This window comes from Pseudorasbora parva, chromosome 22, assembly GCF_024679245.1.
Source record: "Pseudorasbora parva isolate DD20220531a chromosome 22, ASM2467924v1, whole genome shotgun sequence".
NCBI classification, from domain to species: domain Eukaryota; kingdom Metazoa; phylum Chordata; class Actinopteri; order Cypriniformes; family Gobionidae; genus Pseudorasbora; species Pseudorasbora parva.
The window spans coordinates 33,768,749-33,792,941 of record NC_090193.1 but is presented as its reverse complement, the minus strand read 5'-3'; the positions used below and the strand labels follow the sequence as shown (position 1 = coordinate 33,792,941).

Sequence of the window (24,193 nt, the reverse complement as noted above, 5' to 3'; positions counted from 1 at the left end):
TTGAAATGATGTTTCCAAGGTTTCTACTAAATAAAACTGTAAATCAAGAGTAACGCTTGTAGTTACAAGAGTAATAATGATGTCATGGATGGGCGACGCACGGACACGGTTTGTGTCCTGGTTAAAATTACTTATCTCTCTGGACTTAAGTATTCTTGAAAACTTTTTGGATAATGTAAGTACACAAGTCAACAAAAGTGTTCTAGTGAGTTTGGGATATTTTAATCCAAAAAATCTTACATATTGCGCCTTTAAAGGGCTGGTTCCGTGGTTATTTTCTAGTCTTGGTTGTGTTTAGCAGTTTAACATGTCTTAATACTTCTTTCTTTTTTTTAAACGCCTTATTTTCTTATATTTGACCTTTATTCCACACCACTGTCTCCACTGTCCTTTGAACGGCTCATTTGCTTCCTGCTTCTATGAAGCCCATCCCTCCAAAAAACGCAATGGTCTTAGATTGGTTAGCTGACCAAATGTAGTTTCATGTATTTTTATTAGCTGAAGTGCAAAGCACAGGTTGTCCGGAAACCATCACATTTATAACACAGCTCCTTACCATCACGGGCCGAAGTCACATCTGCGGTGACTAGCAAGGGTTTATGATGTCATCAACCCAGGAAGAAGCTCGTTGTAGTCCAAACCGGCCGTTTTTGTAGGCAATAAACTGCCTTAACTTTAAAAGACAATTTCTCCGTTTGCATTGAACTTTCAGCGCTGTAACTTTGCAGATACTGTTTATGCTCAATCAGCAACATTACACACTAACTAAAGTTAAAAAAGTGAAATTGCATGCAAACACCCCTTTAGTAAATAACTAGACAGAACTGCTTTTTGCCATTTAATGTTCACGCACACACACAAACACACACACGTTGTGTTTTTTGTGAATTGTGGGGACTTTCCAAGGCGTAATGGTTTTTATACCATAAAAACTGTAAATTGTATCCCCCTGCCCCTAAACCTACCCATCACAGGAAACATTCTGCAATTTTACATTTTTCAAAAAAACATAATTTAGTATGTTTATAAATCCATTTACATTTTGGGGACCGCTGGTTAATATTAAATTGTGGGTCCCCACAATGTAATATAAATAAGTACACATACACACACACTCACACACACACATACACACACATGGGGGATCAATAACCAGCCCCTCTTTTGTCTTTTGGAAAATTCTTGCCGATTTTACACTTATAACCTAACAGCTAATCTCACATTAAACGCTGAATGCATAACAATAAATCCTCAAAATGTTCACGCTCACGTTAATTTCATTCTTGATTTGTATTGGTTTTGACTTTTGAGAAAACAGAAATCTTTTTGTAGCTAACTTGATTTTACATTTTCTGAAGAAATGTGAGTGATGTTGCCTTTGCAAAATTTGCTGCCATGATAGGGTGTTGTGAGTGGTTGCCAGGGTGTTGCTATGTGGTTGCTAGGGTGATCTGGTTGGCTGCTAGGTGGCTGCTTACTGATGAGTTCAACGTTTTTTCTTGAGTGTATATGGGTACTATAGCTGGCCTTATTTTTTCCACCCGTTTAATCATCTGTTTTTGTCTGTACTATCATGGTCAGATGTCTTCATGGTGTTTCATTCGGGAAAGCTCTCTCTCATATTAATCACCATGGTCGTTTAATCTCACAGTTTGTGGCATTTTCTCCAGTTGCTCGGTTCGGATTGTGCGGTTGGACGATCACATTTAAAACTAAACTGCCCTGGTTTGCTTTATCCGTTAAGTCTAATCTGCATTCAAATCTCCTCATTAGAATTACAAAATATGACCCTAAAATATGGAGCTATAATTACAGGAAACATGGTTTCAAATGATCGACTGAGAGCTGAACTGAAACGGCACAGAATTCAGCTAAAACCATCTTTACTCCTGTTTAAATATGTTGCTGTGAAATAAACAGCTGTCCTCTGACAGATTTTATATGTTCTATAACTCGTTTATAAGTCGTTTATAAGTCACAGGAAAATTTGTATCTTCCTTAAACATAAATAGACGGAAATTCAATGAGAACAAGAAAAATAGGCCTAAGAGATTGAGCTATTACTGTTTTTTTTATGTTTTTGCAAGAAGTCTCTTCTGCTCACCAAGGCTTCATTTTTTTGGACTAAAAATAGGCCTACGAGCTGTTTTCTGTGAAAGCTTGTTTCCTTCACAGATTAAACAAATAAAAACGTAATTGATATAAACTAAGAATTCTAAAAAAATACTTTTCCACCCTCAGAATTGGACATTATAACTCGCAATTGCAAGTTTAAAACTAAAAGAAAAAAAGAAATTGCGACTTTTCATTTCAGAATTCTGAATTTTTTCTCACAATTGCGAGTTATAAAGTCAGAATTCTGAGATATAAAGTCGAAATTTCTTCTTTCTTTTTTTTTAATTTAATGGCGGAAACGGGGTTCCATACGGACCAGAACTGAGTTATAAAGTCAGTATTGCGAGCGAGATATAAACGCAAATGTGGGTGTATATCTCGCAATTCTGACTTTTTATCTCGCAATTGGATCTTTATATCATGAAAAAAAAAAAAAAAACATCAGAATTGTAAGATAAAAAGTTGCAATTACCTTTTTGAATTTTTCATTCTGTGGTGGAAACAAGCTTTAATACCAGTGTCACATGATCCTTCAAAAATTATTTTCTAATATGACGATTTGCTCAATAAATATTAAAAACCATCCATTGTGCTGCATATTTTTGTAAAAACCATGAAACACTTTTGTCATGATTCTTAGATGAATTTAAAGTTAAAAAGAACAGCATTTACTGAAATAGAAACTTTTTAAACATGTCTTTATTATCATTAACAATTTAAAAGAAAAAAATATCGTACTTACCCCAAACTTTTGATTGGTAGTGTATAACGGATAAATAATATTCAGTTAATGATAGTGATGTGTCTTACACTTTAGGCCATTGTTGACTTTGTGAAGTAAATTAGGCTGCATGAAGATGTAGATATAAATAAACAATGGCAAGAAAGCAGCTTTATGTACAGTACCATCCTCCTATAAAAACATAGATACAGCTCTTATCCATCTCCATGACAACAAAAGACAGCAATGGACACATTGTTTTGTATAAATAAAGAAAGGGCAAATAAATACACAGTGTGATGTAATGGGTGGCTCCATATAGCACGCTATTCGAAATAAGAGACGGTCCACATTAATGAGCACAATGAGCTGTAAACGCAACACAGGCTGCACTGAACTGAATCAGTATCCATCAAGCTTTCTGTGACTAATGTCTTTATTGAACAAAGAAAAACAATCTGCCTTTGTCACGTCATCTTGTGTGATATCTACAGTGGAAAAGAAATGCAGCAGATAGCCAAGGTCCTCCTTTGCATTATGGAAATAAATATGTATAAATTGATTCAAAACAAGTTATTTTTGTCATTTATGTTACTCGGTTTTTAAAGAAAGTAAATACTGCAGTAGAAATACATTAGGAAAAAGTATTCTCTGTATTACTCAAAAAGTTCATTTAAATAAATAAATAAAAAGTCCATTGGAGATCATTTTTACAACAAATGTTGTATGTGAATTAAATATGGCATCTACCCTGACTGTTTTATTTAAAGGTTAGTTATGCTTGATTACATTAAAAGTTTAGGCAACAAATAAGTGATTTCAGTTCATAATGCCATTCAAACCCCAATCAGCTCTGTGCTTGTAAACATGTGGGCGGAGTCACCACTAGGAAAAGTTGTGATTGGATTAAAGGCATTTGTTGTTCATTGGTTGTCGCCATGTTGCCAGTCAGTAAACTCTGTTTGCTTTCTGAATGCATGTTCCTGATCTTATTGTCAGCCATTCAGATTTGAATGTGAACTTTCAGTCAACCAGTCACCAAAAGTAAAAAATATAGTAAACTAAATCCTGGCTCGTACAAGCTTTATAATGACAATGGTACGTTAGATTTTAAAGGGATAGTTGACTTTGAAATTAAAATTTGATATGTTTTAGATTACCTCATGGGCATCCGAGATGTAGTTGTATTTGTTTCCCCAGTAGTTTCAATTTTGATAATTTTAGGTCAAACCGTTCTTGTCTGTGCCTCACATAATGCAGGTCTATGGTCACCACCTCAAAGAGCATACACAGAGAAGTCCAAATTAAACAATCCCCCATCGTAAGTACACACTGATGGCCTAAGACACGAAACGAGCGGTTTGTGTGAGAAAACAAACAGTATTTATATCGTTTTTACCTCTTGTACACCACTACGTCCGACTGATCCGAGGACGCGCGTGCGTGTTTCCTGTGGTGTACAAGAGGTAAAAACGATATAAATACTGTTTGTTTTCTCACACAAACCGCTCGTTTCGTGTCTTAGGCCATCAGTGTGTACTTACGATGGGGGATTGTTTAATTTGGACTTCTCTGTGTATGCTCTTTGAGGTGGTGACCATAGACCTGCATTATGTGAGGCACAGACAAGAACGGTTTGACCTAAAATGATCAAAATTGAAACTACTGGGGAAACAAATACTCCTACATCTCGGATGCCCATGAGGTAAGCTAAAACATATCAAAATTTAATTTCAAAGTCAACTATCCCTTTAAAGTCATCCATCCATCATAAAAAGTAACCCACATGGCTCCAGGGGGTTAATAAAGGCCTTTTGAAGTGAATCCATGATTTTGCCTGATTACCGACACTTCTTTATATTTGAAAGCGGATAACCGATATATTGGAAGATATCCAAATCTAAATAAATCAAACTTTTAGTATAATTTTTGAGGGCCTAATTACAAAAACAAGTCTTACCATTAAAACCCATGTCCCAAGCACACATTTATAATGTTCTCAGTATTATTTTATGCAGCCTCTATGACAAAACTTACGCTGCACTTAACTTGTGATTCCAAATCATATTTCAAGTGATTCAAAACCGTCACGGCGAACAGTGCGCATCTGGAGTGCCTCAGCAGAAGGAAATAATCCATCCATTAAATATAGGCTTTAATATATCCACCAAATGTTTTTGGGCCGATAGCGGTAATGTCATGATGAATATATATCGGCCGATACCGATATGGTGGTATATAACATGCATCCCTACTTTAAGCAAAACTGAAAAGTGCCATAATTTGTAAGGTAAAAACTAAATGATTATAAATTGGAATGTTTTTGAGTAACTCCTCAATGAATATTACTTTAGTTGATCTCTTCTGGTATTTGCCCCGGTATCCTAAAACTAGTCTGTTCCAGCGTGCTCCTTGGTGTAACCATGTGGTAGCTGCATCTAACCCCGTCCCTGTCACCGCTCCTGTGCAAAAAGTGAAAAAAGTCTTCGTGCCCTGAACGTTCATGGCCAGACGCCGAGGGCCGCACTGGCCTGCCGGCTGACCGGCAACAAAAGAGCATCTTACACAACTCCTCCCTTATCTGACGGTTCAGCAGGCCATAAAAAAACGGGTTCACCGCGAACGTTGAATACGCCAGCCAGGTGACGGGTCCCTCAGCTTCTTCTGAGGTACTATGGGAGATTCCCAGCGACAGATGCAGGTGAAAGGCAAAGTAAGGCAGCCAGCAGAGCAGGAACTGACCCACGATGATGGCTAAAGTAAGTGCCGCTTTCCCACCGACCAGTGTTCTCCTCTTCCTGCGACATACTGGATTTCTGCGGATGCTCGTGCTGGTGGTGATAATTGTGGTCTGGCTGTTGACGGAGTCAGACCGAGGCTTCGGATGAGCGGTCGCCATCGTCCAGCTCGGGATCGGCCCTCTTTCCCGGGCAGCCGTGTGAGCGACTTTATAGACATGCCCATAGACGGCAATAATAATGGCAGCTGGCACGCAAAAGCAAACCGTGCAGAATAAAATAGCAAATACTCTTCGATGTCCGCTGTGGCTCCAATGAAGAGAGCAATGGGTCGCGGCAATGGAGCTTCTGCTTCCATAACTGGGCCATCCGAAGACGGTAGCAAGTCCCAGCAAAGTAGACGCCACCCAGACGAATCCCATCACGGCTGCGGATAACCAAGGAGTCATTTTAGCCTCGTACCTCATGGGATGCACAATGTAGAAGTAGCGTTCGATACTGATCACAGTAACCGTGAAGATAGAGGCAGATATGAGAAAGGCATTTAGGAATATGTACAATCTGCATTCGAGTACGGAAAAGATGACGCCGGCGAAGAAGGGCGAGCTGCAGACGATGCCGAGAGGCATGAGGAGGGCGGCACATAGCAAATCCACAATGCAGAGGTGACACACCAAACTGAACTTACGGAGGTGGGGCACTTTCACTACTACGGAGAGTACTCCGCTATTGGCCAGTAGTGCTACTGCATTAAGTGTCACCATGGCGACGAGTCCCGACATGTCTCGCAAACGAGACTGAGGGTTGGACATGCTCCCTAACTGCATGCTGGGAGCCAGATGCACAGGGTGGCCATGGCTCAGTGTCTCATTAAGTTCAGTTTCGTTCAGCTCTGCTGCCGGAGTTAATCCAGACACCTCCATTGTTTACAGTGTAGCGCACCCAACACAAAGCAGAAACGCAGGCTTCTCCATCTTCCACCAGTCAGAAACGGGGACTCATTGGCTGGAGGTCAAAGGTCAGCGCTGTTGAAAGAATGATATGAAACACAAATCAGTATAACTACATTTGAACACATCAAAAACAACAAATTTAAAGGTGCATTAAAGGGATAGTTTTTGTTGTTGTTGATGCAGATCAAAATAAAGGTTATAACCATCAATTCCATCCTTCATGGTTGTTTAAGAAATGAAAAGCTACACTCCATCATTTAGGGTTAGGAGAAATGCTGCCAAACATATAGCATGTTAGAAGCAATCACTGGAATAATGATCCAACTTAAGCATTTGCCTATTTGAATCTAAACAACTTTTTTTTGGCTGGTCAGTGTATTATGGTACAGTGTTCAGTGATGTGTCAGATGTACTGTATAGTACTGTATATATTGTACCATACTTAAACTATGTCAAAGAATACAGTGGTATTATCATTGTTGTGTCCAAAATGGCATCCGTTGCATCATTTAGCAACATTTCTAAATCAGCAGGTTATAAGCGTAACATGTCCAGTGCATTGTCGTGATTCTTTTTTGGACTAAACATTGAGAAAGCTAGGGAGGCTTGATCAGTTGGAATAATTCATGGTGCTCGTGGTGCTCTAACCTTTTGAAGCGGAGCATAATGAGCTCACTTGTTTGTCTGCAGCTGCTGGGGTTTCTCTGGCGTTAGCGTTAGCGTGAGCTCACTGTCACCTGCACATCACGACAATGCGCTCACACCACAGACGTCACTGTGCACATAGTCACTCTCACAGCCACAGACATCATCTCACTGATGTCACTTACTGTAGAGTCACTGTAATGCCTAGAAAACCAGCTATATCACAAACTCTTATGATATACACACTAACCTAAAGGATTATTATGAACACCTGTTCAATTTCTCATTAATGCAATTATGAGAAAGAAAGGTGATTTAAGCAATTTTGAGTGTGGCATGGTTGTTGGTGCCAGACGGGCCGGTCTGAGTATTTCACAATCTGCTCAGTTACTGGGATTTTCACCCACAACCATTTCTAGGGTTTACAAAGAATGGTGTGAAAAGGGAAAAACACCCAGTATGCGGTTGTCCTGCAGGCGAAAATGCCTTGTTGATGCTAGAGGTCAGAGGAGAATGGGCCGACTGATTCAAGCTGATAGAAGAGCAACTTTGACTGAAATAACCACTCGTTACAACCGAGGTATACAGCAAAGCATTTGTGAAGCCACAACACACACACCTTGAGGCGGATGGGTTACAACAGCACAAGACCCCACCGGGTACCACTCATCTCCACTACAAATAGGAAAAAAGAGGCTACAATTTGCACAAGCTCACCAAAATTGGACAGTTGAAGACTGGAAAAATGTTACCTGGTCTGATGAGTCTCGATTTCTGTTGAGAGATTCAGATGGTGGAGTCAGAATTTGGCGTAAACAGAAGGAGAAAATGGTTCCTCATGCCTTGTTACCACTGTGCAGGCTGGTGGTGGTGGTGTAATGGTGTGGGGGATGTTTTGTTGGCACACTTTAGGCTCCTTAATGCTAACTGGGCATTGTTTAAATGCCACGGCCTACCTGAGCATTGTTTCTGACCATGTCCATCGCTTTATGACCACCATGTATCCATCCTCTGATGGCTACGTCCAGCAGAATAATGCACCATGTCACAAAGCTCAAATCATTTTAAATTGGTTACTTGAACATGACAATGAGTTCACTGTACTAAAATGGCCCCCACAGTCACCTGATCTCAACCCAATAGAGCATCTTTGGGATGTAGTGGAACGGGAGCTTCGTGCCCTGGATGTGAATCCCACAAACATAGGAGAATTCTTTCAAAAACCTTTCATGCTTAATGTCTCTCCATTAAGCATTAAAGATGACAGTAATTTTTTAAAAAGTGTCATTGTTTTGACCAGCAACGCTTCCACCAGTCATTTCATCATGCCAATAATCATAAAGCATCTCTAATCTTTTATAGTCACAGCTTGTCATCAGCACACGTCCATAGTGGCTAGAAAATGATTGCCGAGTAATTTGGCATGAAAAAGCACAGCGGCTGGATTACATCACCCCTATTACAGCCGCACAGAATGTTCCCACATGCTTTGAGTTAATCAGTTTGTTTCTTCTTGATGGATTGGTAATGCCTTGACCTGACACTACCTCCATTTTAACAGCAAAAAATAACTTCAGAAGAGGTTTCTGGGTGAAAAGTGGATGAAAATTACAGCAAATAACACCTTAACAGCCCTCGCCCCCCCTGATTCAGTCAAATCAGTGACTTCCACTTTTAATCCTGGCATGTTTTCTCAGCCAGTAATCTCTCTGCTCATCCGAGATTGTCTGGTCATCTAATAAACAGATGTGGAATGTGCAGGATTTTGGTTATGGGTTATGAAAGAGGTGCCCTGCTTTTCAAATGTACTGTTTAACTTAAGCACACAACCACACATCATACACTCAAAGTTCTGATAAATGTGTTATAATAATAAAAATAAATAAAAAATCTGAAAGGTTAACTAAGCAGTTCCATTTGCATTTGCAATCTAAGCATTTGCCACAGATTCTGTGCTTAACATTGTTTGTGGTTTTAAATAACCAAAAACAGCTTTGTGTGTGATTAATTATCATTGAAACATTTCTGTAGTTGTCCAGCATATATGATTAATCGTAAAATGTGTTGTTTAATGAGAATCCATTCATTATTTTAACCTTTAACACTTTGGACTACAAATTATGAGACAGCACTTTTAGAGCAATAGACTGAATGTTGAAAACAAACAGTAAAGTACAGCAAATGACAATAAAACAATCTCACCTGAAGTCCATCAACCAGGTCTGGTCAATCATCATTAAATGTTCCAAAATCCTGGATCTGTCGATCAGTCATTTTGGAGTCGGTGGAGTTTATCCAGCTCTCACTCTGTCTGTGGTGTGGAGAGCTTGAGCTTTAGAGTTGTGTTTGGCTCCGAGCTTTTTGCACTTAAGACAAGCGGAAGCCATTACAGAGGCAGATGTACATGATGTGCAGGTCAGTCCATTAGGACACTCTACTGCATCATCTGTGGACAGAGTAATTACAGTGTGTCTGTTCCCCTCACTGAGGAGCCAGAGAGCTGCAGGTGAATTCAGAGAGAGAGAGAGAGAGAGAGAGAGAGAGAGAGAGAGAGAGAGAGAGAGAGAGAGAGAGAGAGAGAGAGAGAGAGAGAGAGAGAGAGAGAGAGAGAGAGAGAGAGAGAGAGAGAGAGAGAGAGAGAGAGAGGACCAGCTGACTAGGACTGCATGGGGAAGTCACCGGTGGCGACAGTTACTCACACTATTAAAATACAATAAAGATACACACATATACCCAAACCTGATACAAACAAATAAAATTAAATTAAATATTAGCTACAAATTTATACTTAATAATAATAAAAATAAACTTGTTAACATATAATTAAATACATGTGAAATGTATTATTATGTGTGTTTTTAAAGTATATGTTTGTATATACAGTATATGGACGCATGCATTTTATTTATTTATAATACATGATTATAGTATTATACTGTGTTTGTTGCATATGTGTTTATTGCATATGTTTGCATATATGTGTGCATTTTATTTATGTGTAAATGTGTATTCTTATTAGTAATATAATGAATTATGCAGTTTTAGTAACCATGTTTATTTGTTTGTATATTATTTAATGTATCATTGTTATACATGTTTTATATATTTGCATATTTGTATTTAATTATATTTATTCATATTATTATTTGTAGTGTGTTTTATTGCATGTGTGTGTGTGTGTGTGTGTGTGTGTTGTCTTGTTTTATTGCATGTGTGTGTGTTCTTTTATGTATTAGTATTATTCTTCACTCAGTATATATCAGTTTCACTCACACAGTGTGCAGTTTATATATAGAATAATATATATATTATATATAGCAGGACCTGATCTGAAGTGGTCGCTGTAATATTTCGTCTCTCCGTTAAGCTGCGCTGTAGCGCCATCACACACGTTAACCACCAGTGAAGAAGAACAAGTACAGGAAGCATGTGTTTGTGGCCATGTGAGTGGCATGCAAGTGGTGAAAAATAAATTCAAGCGCTCCTTAATTACTTTTATACACACGTAGTTCTAAACGTCGTCATGTCGTCTTTCTTTATAAAGAAAAAAGTCATTTCTGCGGCTTCCAACAAAGGAGATTTAAAAAGAAAGGTAGGTTTATATTCTGATGAGTGCAAAGAGAATGTGTTAATTGATGCTTGTGCTAATTTATGTTCTAAAAAATAACAACATATCAATATCAAATGTTAGAGTAATGCAGATGATGGCAAAGGGAAATCAAAAAAGTTCAACAAACGAGTGGATGAAGAAATATCGAGTGACTCAGAAAATGAAAGGTAAGTTCATTAACTGACCTAATGCAGCGAGTGCTGTGGTGTCATGTTCTTCAGAACAAACATAACATCACATATGGCCATCACATATATCATATATATCTTCTGCAGAGTTGATCCAAGCAGAAAACAACCGGACAATGAAGACGACGAGATCGAGGAGACGCCGCAAGAGAAGAAACTTCGCCTGGCCAAACTATACCTGGATCAGCTGAGAGAGGAAGGTGTGTAATATCATCATCATCATCATCATCATCATCATCATCATCATCATCACCACCACATTCCTACTATTTTCTCAACCCGTGTTGTCTGTGCTGTTATTATTGGCAGAGGACAAGAAAGCTGAAGAAGAATCATTTGAAGCGGATCTCGTAGCTGGAAGACTGCAGGAGGATCTGGTAAATCCGCTGACTTTCTTCTCAAACTTGTCATTTGATATCTGTTCTCTAACCTGAGCTGAAAGAGAGCGGGATGTGATGTCACACTTTTTGCGTGTATTTTTTTCACTGTGTGTGTATTGTGCATAAAATTATTACCAATGTTAAACAAATTGTCCCTGTCCTCCCTAATCACCCGATTGATTCATCCTCCACAGCTTGAACAGAAAGGCAAACTGCAAAGACTGATAGCCAAAGACGTGAGTGATGTTTTTCATAAGCTGCTGTGTGTGCATATGCTATATCTTTATTTGCCACTGTTAGTTCCTGTGTATGATGACATCCCCTCTAGCTCATAGCTCCAGACCCAGCAGAGATCAGGTTGTTGAGAGGACACAAACTATCTGTCACATGTCTCGTCATCACCCCAGATGAGAAGTTCATCTTCTCTGCAAGCAAAGACTGCTCAATCATCAAATGTGAGTCTGACAGGTCACCTGCGCGCTGCTTTAACATTCTACGTTTTCGATCGAGTAGACGCTTGTGCTCGTGAATGAGTGATGTGTATGATCTGCAGGGGACGTGGAGAGTGGAAAGAAGGTGCACAAGATGGCGGGAGGACGGAAGGGAACGGAGGACCGTCACGTGGGACACACCGCTCACGTCCTGTGTATAGCCATATCATCTGATGGGAAATACCTGGTGAGAGACGCTATTGTCGGTCTGCTTGGATTCACTGGGTCATATTTTTTATTAAGGCTTGGTAAAAAATATTTAAAGGTGGGGTGAAATGCTGTTTCATGCATACTGAGCTTTTTACACTGTTAAACACTTGGATTCCCATCCTAAACATAGTCAAAGTTTCAAAAACTAATGTTGGACGTTTGATAGAGTATTTCTGTGTCAAAAATACTCCTTCCGGTTTCTCACAAGTTTCGGAGAGTTTTTTTCGAGTATGGGTCTACTTGACGTTAAAAGATCGGAAGGTCCTTGTATGGGCCGTACGGGCTCTTCTCCCGGTAGGGTGCGCGCGCGCGTCACTAGCGCGAGAGAGGAAATGCACGCTGTAAACACTCTCTCAGCTGCAGATCCAGTCGTCCGTGAACACTAATGTCGGTTATAGTCCGCGCCGCGCTCCACTTTTTTCCTCCACTTTGACATTAAGGCGACTTCAACGCTTCAGCACAGCATTCCGGGAAGGCAGCGCTGCATTTGAACCGATTTGAACGCAGAAATGCTTCAGTCGCATCGCAAAGTGGATCTCCACACTCCAAGAAGTGTGTTTTTGACGGAGCCGTCCCAGCGATAAAGGTTCGGTCCTGGAAGCAGCCGGTAAGTAAAACTGCTTCAAATGTCTGTGCTGTGCTTATCGTCGCGTGAGTAAACATCAGTAAACGACACGATCGCGTGCTTCGCCATTCAAATGCACTAACGGACTTCATTGCTGTTCTATGTAACTTATAACGTTACACTCCTCTGACGTGCAAAACCGTTTTGCTTGCTACTAAGGTTTGGTCGCATACAATAGTCCATAAACCGAATCATGTCATGTTGACAGGCCTCTAAATACAGTAATTACCACAGAGACGGACGTCCTGCTGTTGCTGTTTCTATTTCAGCCTCCGAATTAGATTCTGGATCATATCTATTAGCTGAGATAGCTGAGATGGGTTTCTCCGCGCTTGAGGACGTCACCGCTTTGCGCATATGTCATTCTTTAGCTCCGCCCACACTATACGCCTCCAGGCGCTCGGTTTTTTCCGGAAAGACTCGGTACAGCCCATATTTCGTTTACAAATATAATAAAACGAAAGACTTTTCGGAGATATGAAGGATGCAATACTACTCTATAGGTACTCAAGATTGACATGAGATTGACTGAAACTGAGTGTTTCACCCCCCCCTTTAATTTGATTCTAATTTTACGAACCTATATTGATTCTCATATCCCAAGAATGGATTAGTCTTTTCTGTTTTCATTTGATGAATGCACAGAACATTGCAGTGCCTATAAATCACAATAAGCTTTGTGCTTTATTACTTTTGTCTCAGATTTCAAATGATGTCCATTTTATGACGACAAAAAAACCCTATTTGGCGCTGTTTAATGTAGCGTGACGGATCACTGTAGCGCCTCAGTTATTTATTATTTAGTGAATTAAACATGAATGAATGTTCTGAAGGTATTTTAAAAGATATAGTAAAACATGCCGAAATCCGTGTCATGTCTAATGTAATCGTTCAGTGTTTTTCAACCACGGAAAGACGTCAGTAAAACAGCTTTAACAGAAAAACCATCTTCAGTGTCCATAAACTCATTAGTCAGCTAGAAAAACTCTAAAGAAGAGCATTTTGCTAAACTTGTGTACCACAGCAACCATTTAAATGTTTATTTTAAAAAACAATTTGACTAGAAATATAACTGTCATTATGAAGTTAGTATTATAACTCTATTATTATTAAAACTTCCTTGTGTAATTTAAGTGTTTGTATACAAATAAGTCCGTTTTAACCTTCAATGTTATAGTAATGTAGTACCAACTGAATTCCATCATTATTTGAGGGTTTTTTTCTTTGAGAAAATGTGCAATGTTGTACAATAATTGAATCGGAAGCTAATCGAATCACAAGCTTGTGAATCAAAATCGATTTGTGAAATTTGCCAATACCCAACCCTATTATTTATATTTTTCCTGTCAAATAAAGTTTACTTACAATTTTAACCTTAGGCCGGGGACACACTGCAAGCGTGCCGTGAGCGTCTCGGCTGCGTGGCATGTCCGTTTTTATTTAGGCTCCCGTGTTAACCGGTTAGAGCTTGCATACTGCCTGCGTCATACGCGCGGCTCACGCGCGGTCCATGCTTCAAATAGAAGAGACGCCTATTTTTCACGCGACACAACAGCGTGTTGGAAGCGTTTCTAGGCAAAATAACACACAAAAAGATGTTTATATGCCATTTTGACACGAATACATATTAATAAATGACATTTTCATGTTTGAAAGTCTGTAGGTTAACATAAATGCAGATATAGGCCTAATTGTAATAATAAAAACACATAATTATCGATATGAAATATTAAACCTGTCAATACAGAACGAAATATTCTGTATTCTATTTTGCCGTCAATGCCATAGATATGTATGATCAATAGGCTACTGCAGACGTTGTCTTTGCTGTATCAATAGGCAATATATTTATATTATTTAACATGAAGTATAGGGCTTCCCTGTACATTAATACCAGCAGCAGCGCCGCGTCAGACACGCTTCTGGTGTGCAAAGACAGAGAAAATGCCAGGCAGCCGCCCCGCGGCTGACACGCAGCATAAATGCCACGCTTGCAGTGTGTCTCCGGCCTTAGAATAAACTGGTTTATTTTTGTTGCCATGTGCTAGTATATTAATTCCCAAGATAATGATTTGAAATGCATTAATGTTTTCAATAAGGTCAGTAAATGTTTTGGACTTGGAAGAATTTGTATTTGTATACAGTAACATGTATATACATACATACACACACACACACACACACACACACACTCACACACCGGTAGCCTATATATAAAACATAATTTCTTTGTTAAAGAAATTACTATTTTTATTCAGCTGTAAGGATGCATTCAATTGATCATAAGTTGAAACACATTTATAATGTTACAAAATATTTTTATTTCTAGTAATTGCTGTTCTTTTGAACTTTCTATTCATTAAAGAATCTATTCATGAAAGTTTCATGGGTTCCACAAAAATATTAAGGAGTACAATTGTTTTGCACATTGATGATAAGAAATGTTTCTTTGAGCAGCGAATCAACATAGAATGATAGAATGATTTCTGAAAGATCATGTGACTCTGAAGACTGGAGTAATGATGCTGAGAATTAAGCTTTGACATCACAGGAATAAATGATTAAAATAGACAACTGTTCATTTAAAGATTTCACAATATTACTGTTTTTACTTTGTACTGTATTTTCAAACAAAATGTATACAGCCTGCCTGACCCCACACTTTTGAATAGTAGTCTGAGTGTCTATCTATGTATTATCATATATGCATTTAATCATTTAATATTTGTGGATTACATCGTTTTAGAGTAATTGTAATAATTTTACTGTTATTTTTGCTTTTTAATCTGTTATAGTTTTTCTCACTTAAACATCATATTGGATGCAATTTAATAGATATGTTTTTCTTTATTTTCTAGGCTAGTGGGGACATGAATAAACTCATCATGATCTGGGATCCGATGACGTGTAAACATCAGTACACATTTACAGGACACAGAGGCGCTGTATCGGTGAGTACATCTACAGGTCCTGAGTTTGTTTTTAAAGAATCCCAATGACTTTAGATCAGGGGTGTCCACTCCTGCTCCCAGAGGGCCACTGTCCTGCAGAGTTTAACTCCAACTCCAGTTAATCACACCTGAACCAGCCAATCAAGGTCTTCGGACTCTAGAAACTTCCAGGCGAGAGTGTTGGAGCTAAACTCTGCAGGACGTCAGCCCTCCAGGAACAGGATTAGACACCCCTGCCTTTTGGCTTATATTTCATTTACTTGCTGTTTGTACTCATTTGATTGAATTTATCAAAACGCTTCTGCTTCACTGCTTCCTCCACAGGGATTGGCCTTTAGACGAGCGACTCACACCCTCTACAGCGCGTCACATGACCGCTCGATAAAAGTGTGGAGTGTGGATGAGAACGCTTATGTAGAAACCCTGTAGGTACACCAGCTGATGATTATAATAAAAAAAAGAACTGTATTTGCTCGTTATTCACAAGGTTCTTCATCAGGTTCGGCCATCAGGACATGATCACAGGGTTGGACTGTTTGAGCAGAGAGCGATGTGTGACCACGGGAGGACGAGACAGAACACTCCGAGTGTGGAAGATTGCAGAAGAATCGCAGCTCGTCTTTCACGGACACGAGTGAGTTTGTAGTTGTGACGGACCGTTCTTATGTTACGACTTCAAAACTTTCCCTATTAAACCAGTAAAGCAGGGCTTGGGCTTGGCTGCTTTGACAGTATCTAAGGATGAAATCTTTTCACCTTTCTTTATGTAATGATGTTTCTATCCATGTCTTCTGTCTGTCTGCAGGGGCTCCATCGATTGTGTCCAGCTTATTAATGAAGAACACATGGTCACAGGTGGAGATGATGGGTAAGACTTGGGCTGTGTCTGAAATCGCCCCTATACTTTTATTCACTATTCCCTACATTAGTCCACTAATATAGTCCACTTAAAGGAGCGAATGAAAACGAGAAAAAAGAAGGGCTGCTGCTTTTGCATAATTTGTGCCTGCTGTTTAATAATCATTTGACATTTAGCAAACTGGCCGCTCCAGTAGTAATGTAAAGATTTATCTTGAACTCTGTCATGGAAACTATCTATCAGGGTCCCCGCGGAGTCTTAAAAAGTCTTAAAAGTATTACATTTCAAAATCAAAATATAAGGCCTTAAAAAGTCTTAAATTCGCGGAAGCATTGCGTTCTAGGTCTTAAATAATGTTAAACAGGTCTTAATTTTCCTACGTCCATGTAACGCTACCTCACTGAAACGCTCTCGCCTCCCGCAGCACGCGAGCACGTGTGTGTGTGTGTGTATGTGTGTGTGTTAGTTCCGTGGTGTTTGTAGTTCTTTCTTTCGCTAGACCAACTATTGTTCGCTCTATTACAACTACAAATTAGACAAGCATGCCACTTCTATTGCAGCCAATCAGCTTTCGTGTTATTGGCACGAGCCTCTTTCTGATCGTACCCCACAGACGCATAAAACGGATTTTATTCTTCAGCTGAGTCTGACGGTTCTTGGAGTTCCGCGATCGTGAACGCGAAGGCGAATCTTTCTCACCATCTTGCTTAATGACCAAATAAAAGTATAATATTCCCGATTGCACTAAAAGAGTTAATAACAGTGATGTGAACTCCAAACTCCGATGTCAGGCTGTGTGTTTGCGGCCTGTCAGCGCTCGCGCGAGTGTATTGAATGTGTTATTTCTATGCTCATTAGCCTAACGTTACTCTTGAACGATCAAATATACACATCATGCATATGTCTATATCCTGATTTGAGTTAAAAAGTTTGGGACGTGTCAGTAAGTACTGGATCGGCGCATTAGTAAGTTCTCAAAGTGAAAGCAAACTAATTAAGCTAAGCTAGCGGAGACCCTGCCAAACTAAACAATGCATGCACTGAGACGAATGCATTTGCCCACATATCTAAATGTCTAAAGAAGTTGAATAAGCCCTATTTCTAAAAACGGGTGGGTGTTCTTCTTTGTAGATATACATCTTTGTTGTATTTATTTGTCCTATTGTCATTTGTTTATAAGTATAAATTTTATTACTGACCGATTACTTGATTACGTAATTACTTGAAAACTTTTTACTTATATTAAGCAATTGTTAGTTATAATAAAATATAAAATAAGTAGCGTAATTGAGTGATTCTGCATTTCCTATGCATGTTTTTTTTATTGCGTGATATAGGTCTTACATTTTATTCATAATGGTCTTAAAAAGGTCTTAAAAAGTCTTAAATTTGACTTGGTGAAACCTGCAGATACCCTGTCTATACATTTTAAACAATTTAATAACCAATTATATAGGAATTTATCCCTGTGAGACATTACGCTGTAGCCACATTGGACAAGTGCTTTGGAGAGTGGGTTATGGGTATCCGCAAGTGTACATTGGTTGTACACTTGTTGTTGTGGTGCATTGTGGGATTGATTGAGTGCAGTCAAAAATGTCTGCTATGGTTTCGGACACCGCTACCAATGACTGTCCCCTCATAGTGCCCTATTTAAAAATGTATTGGTGGGGATTCTGGACAAAACCGTTGTTTAAATTTAACTCTTCCAGTTTTTTGAAATGGTGCATAATATTAATAATAATTTATTTTAATGAATTAATAAGAATGTATAAGCATAACTTTCATTAATAATGAGCATAATTATAGTATGCTAAACTATCATTGATTTACTCATGCTTTTACCAGTTGTTTTGGCTATTGAAATAAATAAATAAATATTAGATAAAAAGCTTAATCTTTAAAAACTTATGTAAAATATTGCTTTGCAATAATAATGTTTAAGTGCTAAAATTACTAAAACTGAGAAAAAAGACCATTTAAACATAAAAATATATTTTAAAAAACTACTTCAAAATATAAATAAATACTATAGAATAGTAGGAAAATAATGTTAAAGGAATGCTGTTTTTTTGCTCTGTAGAAGCAGCTAAATTATCCTGAGATGATATCTCTCTATAAAACGAATTAATACATTGTGAAATGTGTTGCTATATTACTGAAATATTAACTGAAAATCTCAGGGGGTATTTGAAGTTAATATTTTAGCTCAAAGGATTTCGGTTGTCAAAAAACTTTGGAAATCCATGCTTGAATGCTTTGATGATGAAATGTCCCCCTGCTGTGTTTTTATCCAGCTCCATTTCTGTTTGGACGGTTAATAAGAAGAAGCCGGTGACCACACTGAAGAAAGCCCACGGTAGCCATGGCAACGCGGGTCTGGAGCAGCCCTACTGGGTGTCGTCCGTGGCGGCGCTACACAACTCCGACACCGTGGCATCAGGTGCCTCAGGTGCACACACACACACATGCGCAAAACACCAACTATCGCTCACAGGCAACAAACCCAGTGCACTTAAATCTACAGCCGCCCACAAACTCTCATTTGCTTGTTTGTCTCTCACACAACGATTACCCTCAAGTACAAATATTACCATCATAATCTGTCCTCGTTCCACTTTGACCTTGTTCACAAAGCTCTCCGCCTTCTGTATTTCCATACGAGACTGCTCTCCAAACACCTGATTACCATCAACATCATTGTTGTCCCTCCCCAGGCTCCCATAATTCAGCGGTGCAGCTGTGGAAGTGTGGGCAGGGATTCAGAGGCCTGGAGCCGCTCTTCAGCGTTCCCGTGGTGAGCGGTGCAGATCCATACGGCTCTATTAGACGGGTTATGGTCCGTCTGCTATTAAATCACGTCCCATTGTGTGTGTGGATAAAGCAGCACACTTCATCTGGAGAGGATGAATAATGGATCAGTTCATAATACCACTATTTTTCACAACTACACAATGTCCACACAGCGATTATGTGCCTGTCAGATGTGTGTCTCTTACAGTAAGTGTTCCTTCAGCTTCAGTATAATGAATGTTAATAAGCTTTTATCGTTTCTCTTTTAGACTGGATTTGTGAACAGTCTGAAGTTCTCAAACTCCGGGAAGTTTCTTGTGGCGGGAGTTGGACAGGAGCACAGGTGAAGTGTTTTTCTGCATCCGCTTATTGATTTCATTTGCAAAATCGACAGTCATTTTGTCAGTCAGTAGTGCACATTTTCTATTTTCAAATATTCTTTAGTAAATTGAAATTTAGCAATTTTGTATGCATTTTATTGGTGGTTGTTTATTTGTCTGGTATATTTCAACACTATGTCTGAAATCGCATCCTCTCTAGATTCGTTTCTTATTTGGAATAGGTAATTACTTTACGGCCACTAAAAAGTATGTTCTATATAATATGTGTGTAGTTTGAATCCAGTCTGGACATGCTACATTTGTCACTTCACTACCGTTCACAAATCCTCTCCCGTGGCCTCATGGGATAATAAAGTGTCCATCGTATGTACACTTCAGAATCTCACAGGAAGTAGTAGGTGCATACTGGCTATGAGTACTGTGAATTCGGACCTACACTATATTGCCGAAGGTTTTGAGACACCTGCCTTTAAATGCAGATGAACTTTAATGACATCCCATCATTAATCCGTAGGGTTTAATATGGAGTTAGCCCACCTTTTGCTGCTAAAACAGCTTCAACTTCCCACAAGGTTTAGAGGTGTGTTTATGGGGATTTTTGACCATTCTTCTAGAAGCACATTTGTTAGGTTAGACACTGATGTTGGAAGAAAAGGCCTTGCAGTCTCCGCTCTAGTTCATCCCAAAGGTGTTCTATCGGGTTGAGATCAGGACTTTGCAGGCCAGTCAAATTCCTCCCCACCAAACTCCATCAAGTGCCATCCCCAAACTGTTCCCACAAAGTTAAGAGCATGAAATTGTCCAAAATATCTTGGTATGCTGAAGCATTAAGGGTTCCTTTAACTAAAACTAAGGGGCCAAGCTCAACCCCTAAAAAACAACCCCACACCATAATCCCCCTCCACCAAACTTTACACTTGTAAAGTCACAATGCAGTCAGACAAATACCATTCTCCTAGCAACCGCCAAACCCAGACTCAACAATCAGATTGCCAGTCAGAGAAGTGTGATTGGTCACTCCAGAGAACACGTTTCCACTGCTCTAGAGTCCAGTAGCAGCATGCTTTACACCACTGTATCCTGCGGTGCTTTGCATTGCACTTGATGTTAGGCTTGGATGCAGTTCCTCACCATGGAACACCATTCCATGGAGCTCTCTATGCACTGTTCTTGAGCTAATCTGAAGGCCACACGACGTTTGGAGGTCTGTAGCTAATGACTGAGTTGGCGACTTCTGCGCACTATGCGCCTCAGCATGCACTGACCCCACTCTGATTTTATGCGGCCTACCACTTCGTGACTGAGTTGCTGTTGTTCCCAATTGCTTCCACTTTATTATAATACCACTAACAGTTGGCTGTGGAGTATTTAGTAGACTTATTGCACAGGTGGCAACCTATCATAGTACCACGCTTGAATCCACTGAGCTCCCGAGAGTGACCCATTCTTTCACAAATGTTTGTAGAAGCAGTCTGCATGCCTAGGTACTTTTATACACTTGTGGCCATGGAAGTGATTGGAACGCCATAATTCAATGATTTGGAGGGGTGTCCCAATACTTTTGCAATAAAGTGTACTTTTTTGGACTACTATATAGTAGGGAAGTATGCAACAGCCATTTGTCTCTAAATATCAGTAATCTTTATTATCATAATGATATTATTGGCCTTCATGAATCCATATCCTTCACATAATATATGAATATGCTGTGTTTGAACTTCTGTAGAAGATTTAGAAGAGCTATTAGTGGTATTGATAAAAAGATTGAGTTCACTAAAGGTTACTTAAAGGTAGATGGATAGCTTTTTATTAACGTATAATATATTAATATTTGTATTTTAGTTTTTACAAAATATTTAATCAATCGATGCACTTTCAAGGCATGATTTTATGCAGTAATATTTTACTTCCACTAGATGGCACTAATGTGAAGAGAATTGGTCTTTGGTGCAGCATTTACACATTTGGTCATGTTGACTGTCCTGGTTCTGCCTCTTTCAGGTTGGGCCGATGGTGGAGAATAAAAGAAGCAAAGAATGGACTGTATATCATTCCTCTTAAAAGACAAGCTAAAGAGCAAGAAGTGGTCCAATGACGGAGCCTGAAATAGGACTTTTGGTTACCTTTTGTTTTCTTTAAATTTCAAATGTGATGTAAAAGAGAAGCTTTTGATTACATTTCTATTGTGTTAACCTGTTTCCCTGCTTATGTCTAGATATAGAGTTCAACAGATGCGTAGCGAAACGGATAAACACCATAGAAATTTAATCAAAAGCTTTACCACTAATAACAAATTTGTGCTCTGTGAGTCTGTACATGTTAAACTCAAATGAAATAATGCATTTTTATTGATTTGGTAGAGGGTTAGAAGAGAAACATGAGAGCCAAATGAAGACTTCTGTGATTTGTTTTATTTTATTTTTTAAAAAGAATTTATTTACATATATTACAAGTATAACACTGACCGGTTCACCAAAATTCACATTAAAACATCTGTATTGTTACCTACATTTTTTTTTTCTCCAAAACTGACCACTAAGAATTAAATGCAAGTTCAAAAAAGGGAAATACATAATAATATAGTTAGTTTTTCCATCTTGCAATGACACCTAAACTAATCCATGAGGACCAAACGTGATACTTTTTACCACAGCACTAAAAAGACAAACTCATCTCCAAATGAAATTGGACTATTTTACCACCAAACTAAAACGAGAAGTTGGTTACAGTGTCCCATTTACTGAGAATACAGCATCTAAAATCACATACCCTGGGGTACATAAAATAAATCATAATATATTATGTGCAAGTCTCATTGGTGATCAAGGTCCTGTGGATGTATCACGAGACTGAAACATTCGTTTATCATGCCTGCTGAAGACCAACGAAATACAGTTATAAAGACTGAGAAAACAAAGTCTACTGTTAACATTACTTAAAATTAGTCAATATCTTTTGTAGTGTACATAAATCGAGCACATATCGCCATGTCTAGCTTCAGCATCATGTTAAAAAAAAAAAAAAAAACTTCCATTCCTGTCAAGTGGCTTTAAATTTACTACACTAACACATTGGCACATGGATTTATAATCACATTTAAAATGGTCTTTGTCCTTTCCAAGCTCGATCATAAAGAATAGCTTTATTGTGAAACTGAAAGACAAAAACATGCTTGGTCAAAATAGAGGTGGCCACAGGATCATTTGGGACACCATCAAAAATGATGCACAGGTGTCCAGGATAAGATCATGAGATAAACTCCAAATATTAGAATTGAGTATCAAATAAAGAGCAAAAGTCTAAGAAATTGCATTCAACTCCTGATTTTGATGATGTGATAAAAAATTGGCCCCATCTCGCTTAAACGCGTCTTCACAGCGATGACGTCGTGGAGTCCACCACCTCTCGCCCGTTACACACAGTTGGTACTATAGTAGAGGCTGAAGCTGTGGAATAAGATAATTGCAATAAAAGAAGTGGCCGATAACCCTTAGCTCAAGCTTTAGGAGTGAATGTGGTTACCTTGTGAGTAGGTGGAGCTCGGTGCGGTGACTGCTGTGGAGAATCGGTTTTCTTTGGCCCTCAGAGTGGTCACGTTCTTCTGCGGCTGGAAAAGGATGATGTGGATCTTGGGGGCAAAGAGGCAGCCGAGCACCACAGAGCCGCTCAGACTGACGGAGATGCACATGGTTGTGGTCTGCACCTGTACAGAGATGAACCGGTTTGAACGAGTTCAGATACTGGCTCGCAAATGTTTATTACTATGTATTTGGGCAACTATGTTAAAAACTTTTATGTGAATCTTATGAGCATCAGCCATGGTCAGATTTCACTGCAAATTAAAAAGGAAAAAAATAGCATGGACCAAAAGCCTCTTAAAAAATCCTTTAAAACCTTTGAGGTTAAATGGGAGTTGGCACACCTTAAGTTGGTAGCTTTGTAAAATAATGATATAAGATAATATCCTAGCACTTTGATATTTACCATTGTACTACCAAGTGATTACTAAATTCATCTACCATGGTATTTACATTGGTACTTTAAATAATGCATTGGCGATACATGTCCAAAAATATGGTATTATTATCATATGTTCAAACAGTGAGGTAATGCCAGGTTTTAAAAGAACACTCCACCATTTTTAGAAATAGGGCTAATTCAACTTCTTTACTACATTTAGTGGGCAAATGCATTTTTTTTTCTCAGTGCATGCATTGTTTTAATACAAGTTTTTGTTTTTGGATCACTTTTACTCGGGACATGCTAGCTGGCAACATATAATTCCATTCATTATGCTAAGCTAGCGGTGACCCTGCCAAACTAAAACAATGCATGCACTGAGACAAAAATGCATTTGCACTCATATCTTAATGGAGGAAAGAAGTTGAATAAGCCTAAAAACAAATTTCTAAAAACAGTGGAGTGTTTCTTTAAGGTATATATATTTTTTTTTTTTGGCTGAACTAAAGCATACAAATGCCATGTTTGCAGAAATGTAGGAAATATGCTACGTTAACATAATATTATGTCCAAGTAATATTAGGTAATACCAGGTTTAAAGGTGCTGTATGTA

At 38.8% G+C, this 24,193-nt stretch overlaps 3 protein-coding genes across 5 annotated transcripts in view; 1 reads left to right on the top strand and 2 right to left on the bottom strand.

Moving 5' to 3' along the window:
* Nucleotides 1–4,606: 4,606 nt before the first annotated feature.
* Nucleotides 4,607–9,655, bottom strand: si:ch211-213o11.11 (probable G-protein coupled receptor). The gene is made up of 2 exons (XM_067431328.1): nucleotides 9,375–9,655; nucleotides 4,607–6,599 (listed from the first exon to the last, which is right to left on the bottom strand). The coding sequence occupies exon 2, from the start codon at nucleotides 6,495–6,497 to the stop codon at nucleotides 5,187–5,189; it is 1,311 nt and encodes a 436-aa protein (XP_067287429.1). The 5' UTR covers nucleotides 6,498–6,599; nucleotides 9,375–9,655; the 3' UTR covers nucleotides 4,607–5,186.
* A 906-nt stretch (nucleotides 9,656–10,561) lies between these two features.
* On the top strand, nucleotides 10,562–22,013 carry rrp9 (ribosomal RNA processing 9, U3 small nucleolar RNA binding protein). Of its 2 annotated transcripts, none has more exons than XM_067432328.1 (15): nucleotides 10,562–10,764; nucleotides 10,864–10,949; nucleotides 11,058–11,170; nucleotides 11,280–11,347; nucleotides 11,545–11,586; nucleotides 11,679–11,805; nucleotides 11,904–12,028; nucleotides 15,535–15,627; nucleotides 15,952–16,052; nucleotides 16,127–16,261; nucleotides 16,433–16,495; nucleotides 18,784–18,938; nucleotides 19,204–19,283; nucleotides 19,549–19,622; nucleotides 21,622–22,013. In XM_067432328.1, exons 1-15 carry the CDS (start codon nucleotides 10,696–10,698, stop codon nucleotides 21,713–21,715), a joined length of 1,425 nt encoding a protein of 474 aa, XP_067288429.1. In that variant the 5' UTR covers nucleotides 10,562–10,695; the 3' UTR covers nucleotides 21,716–22,013. The 2 variants fall into 2 exon arrangements, with proteins under 2 accessions (XP_067288429.1, XP_067288430.1); XM_067432329.1 differs by having other exon boundaries at nucleotides 10,563–10,764; nucleotides 18,784–18,929.
* A 620-nt stretch (nucleotides 22,014–22,633) lies between these two features.
* The window catches only part of grm2b (glutamate receptor, metabotropic 2b), a 28,108-nt gene continuing 26,548 nt past the window's right edge, over nucleotides 22,634–24,193 (bottom strand). For both annotated transcript variants that reach the window (XM_067432326.1, XM_067432327.1), the window contains exons 5-6: nucleotides 23,143–23,323; nucleotides 22,634–23,066 (exon numbers count right to left, since the gene is read on the bottom strand). In XM_067432326.1, coding sequence (XP_067288427.1) covers nucleotides 22,993–23,066; nucleotides 23,143–23,323 — 255 coding nt within the window. In that variant the 3' untranslated portion in view covers nucleotides 22,634–22,992. The remainder of the gene's footprint in view (nucleotides 23,067–23,142; nucleotides 23,324–24,193) is intronic.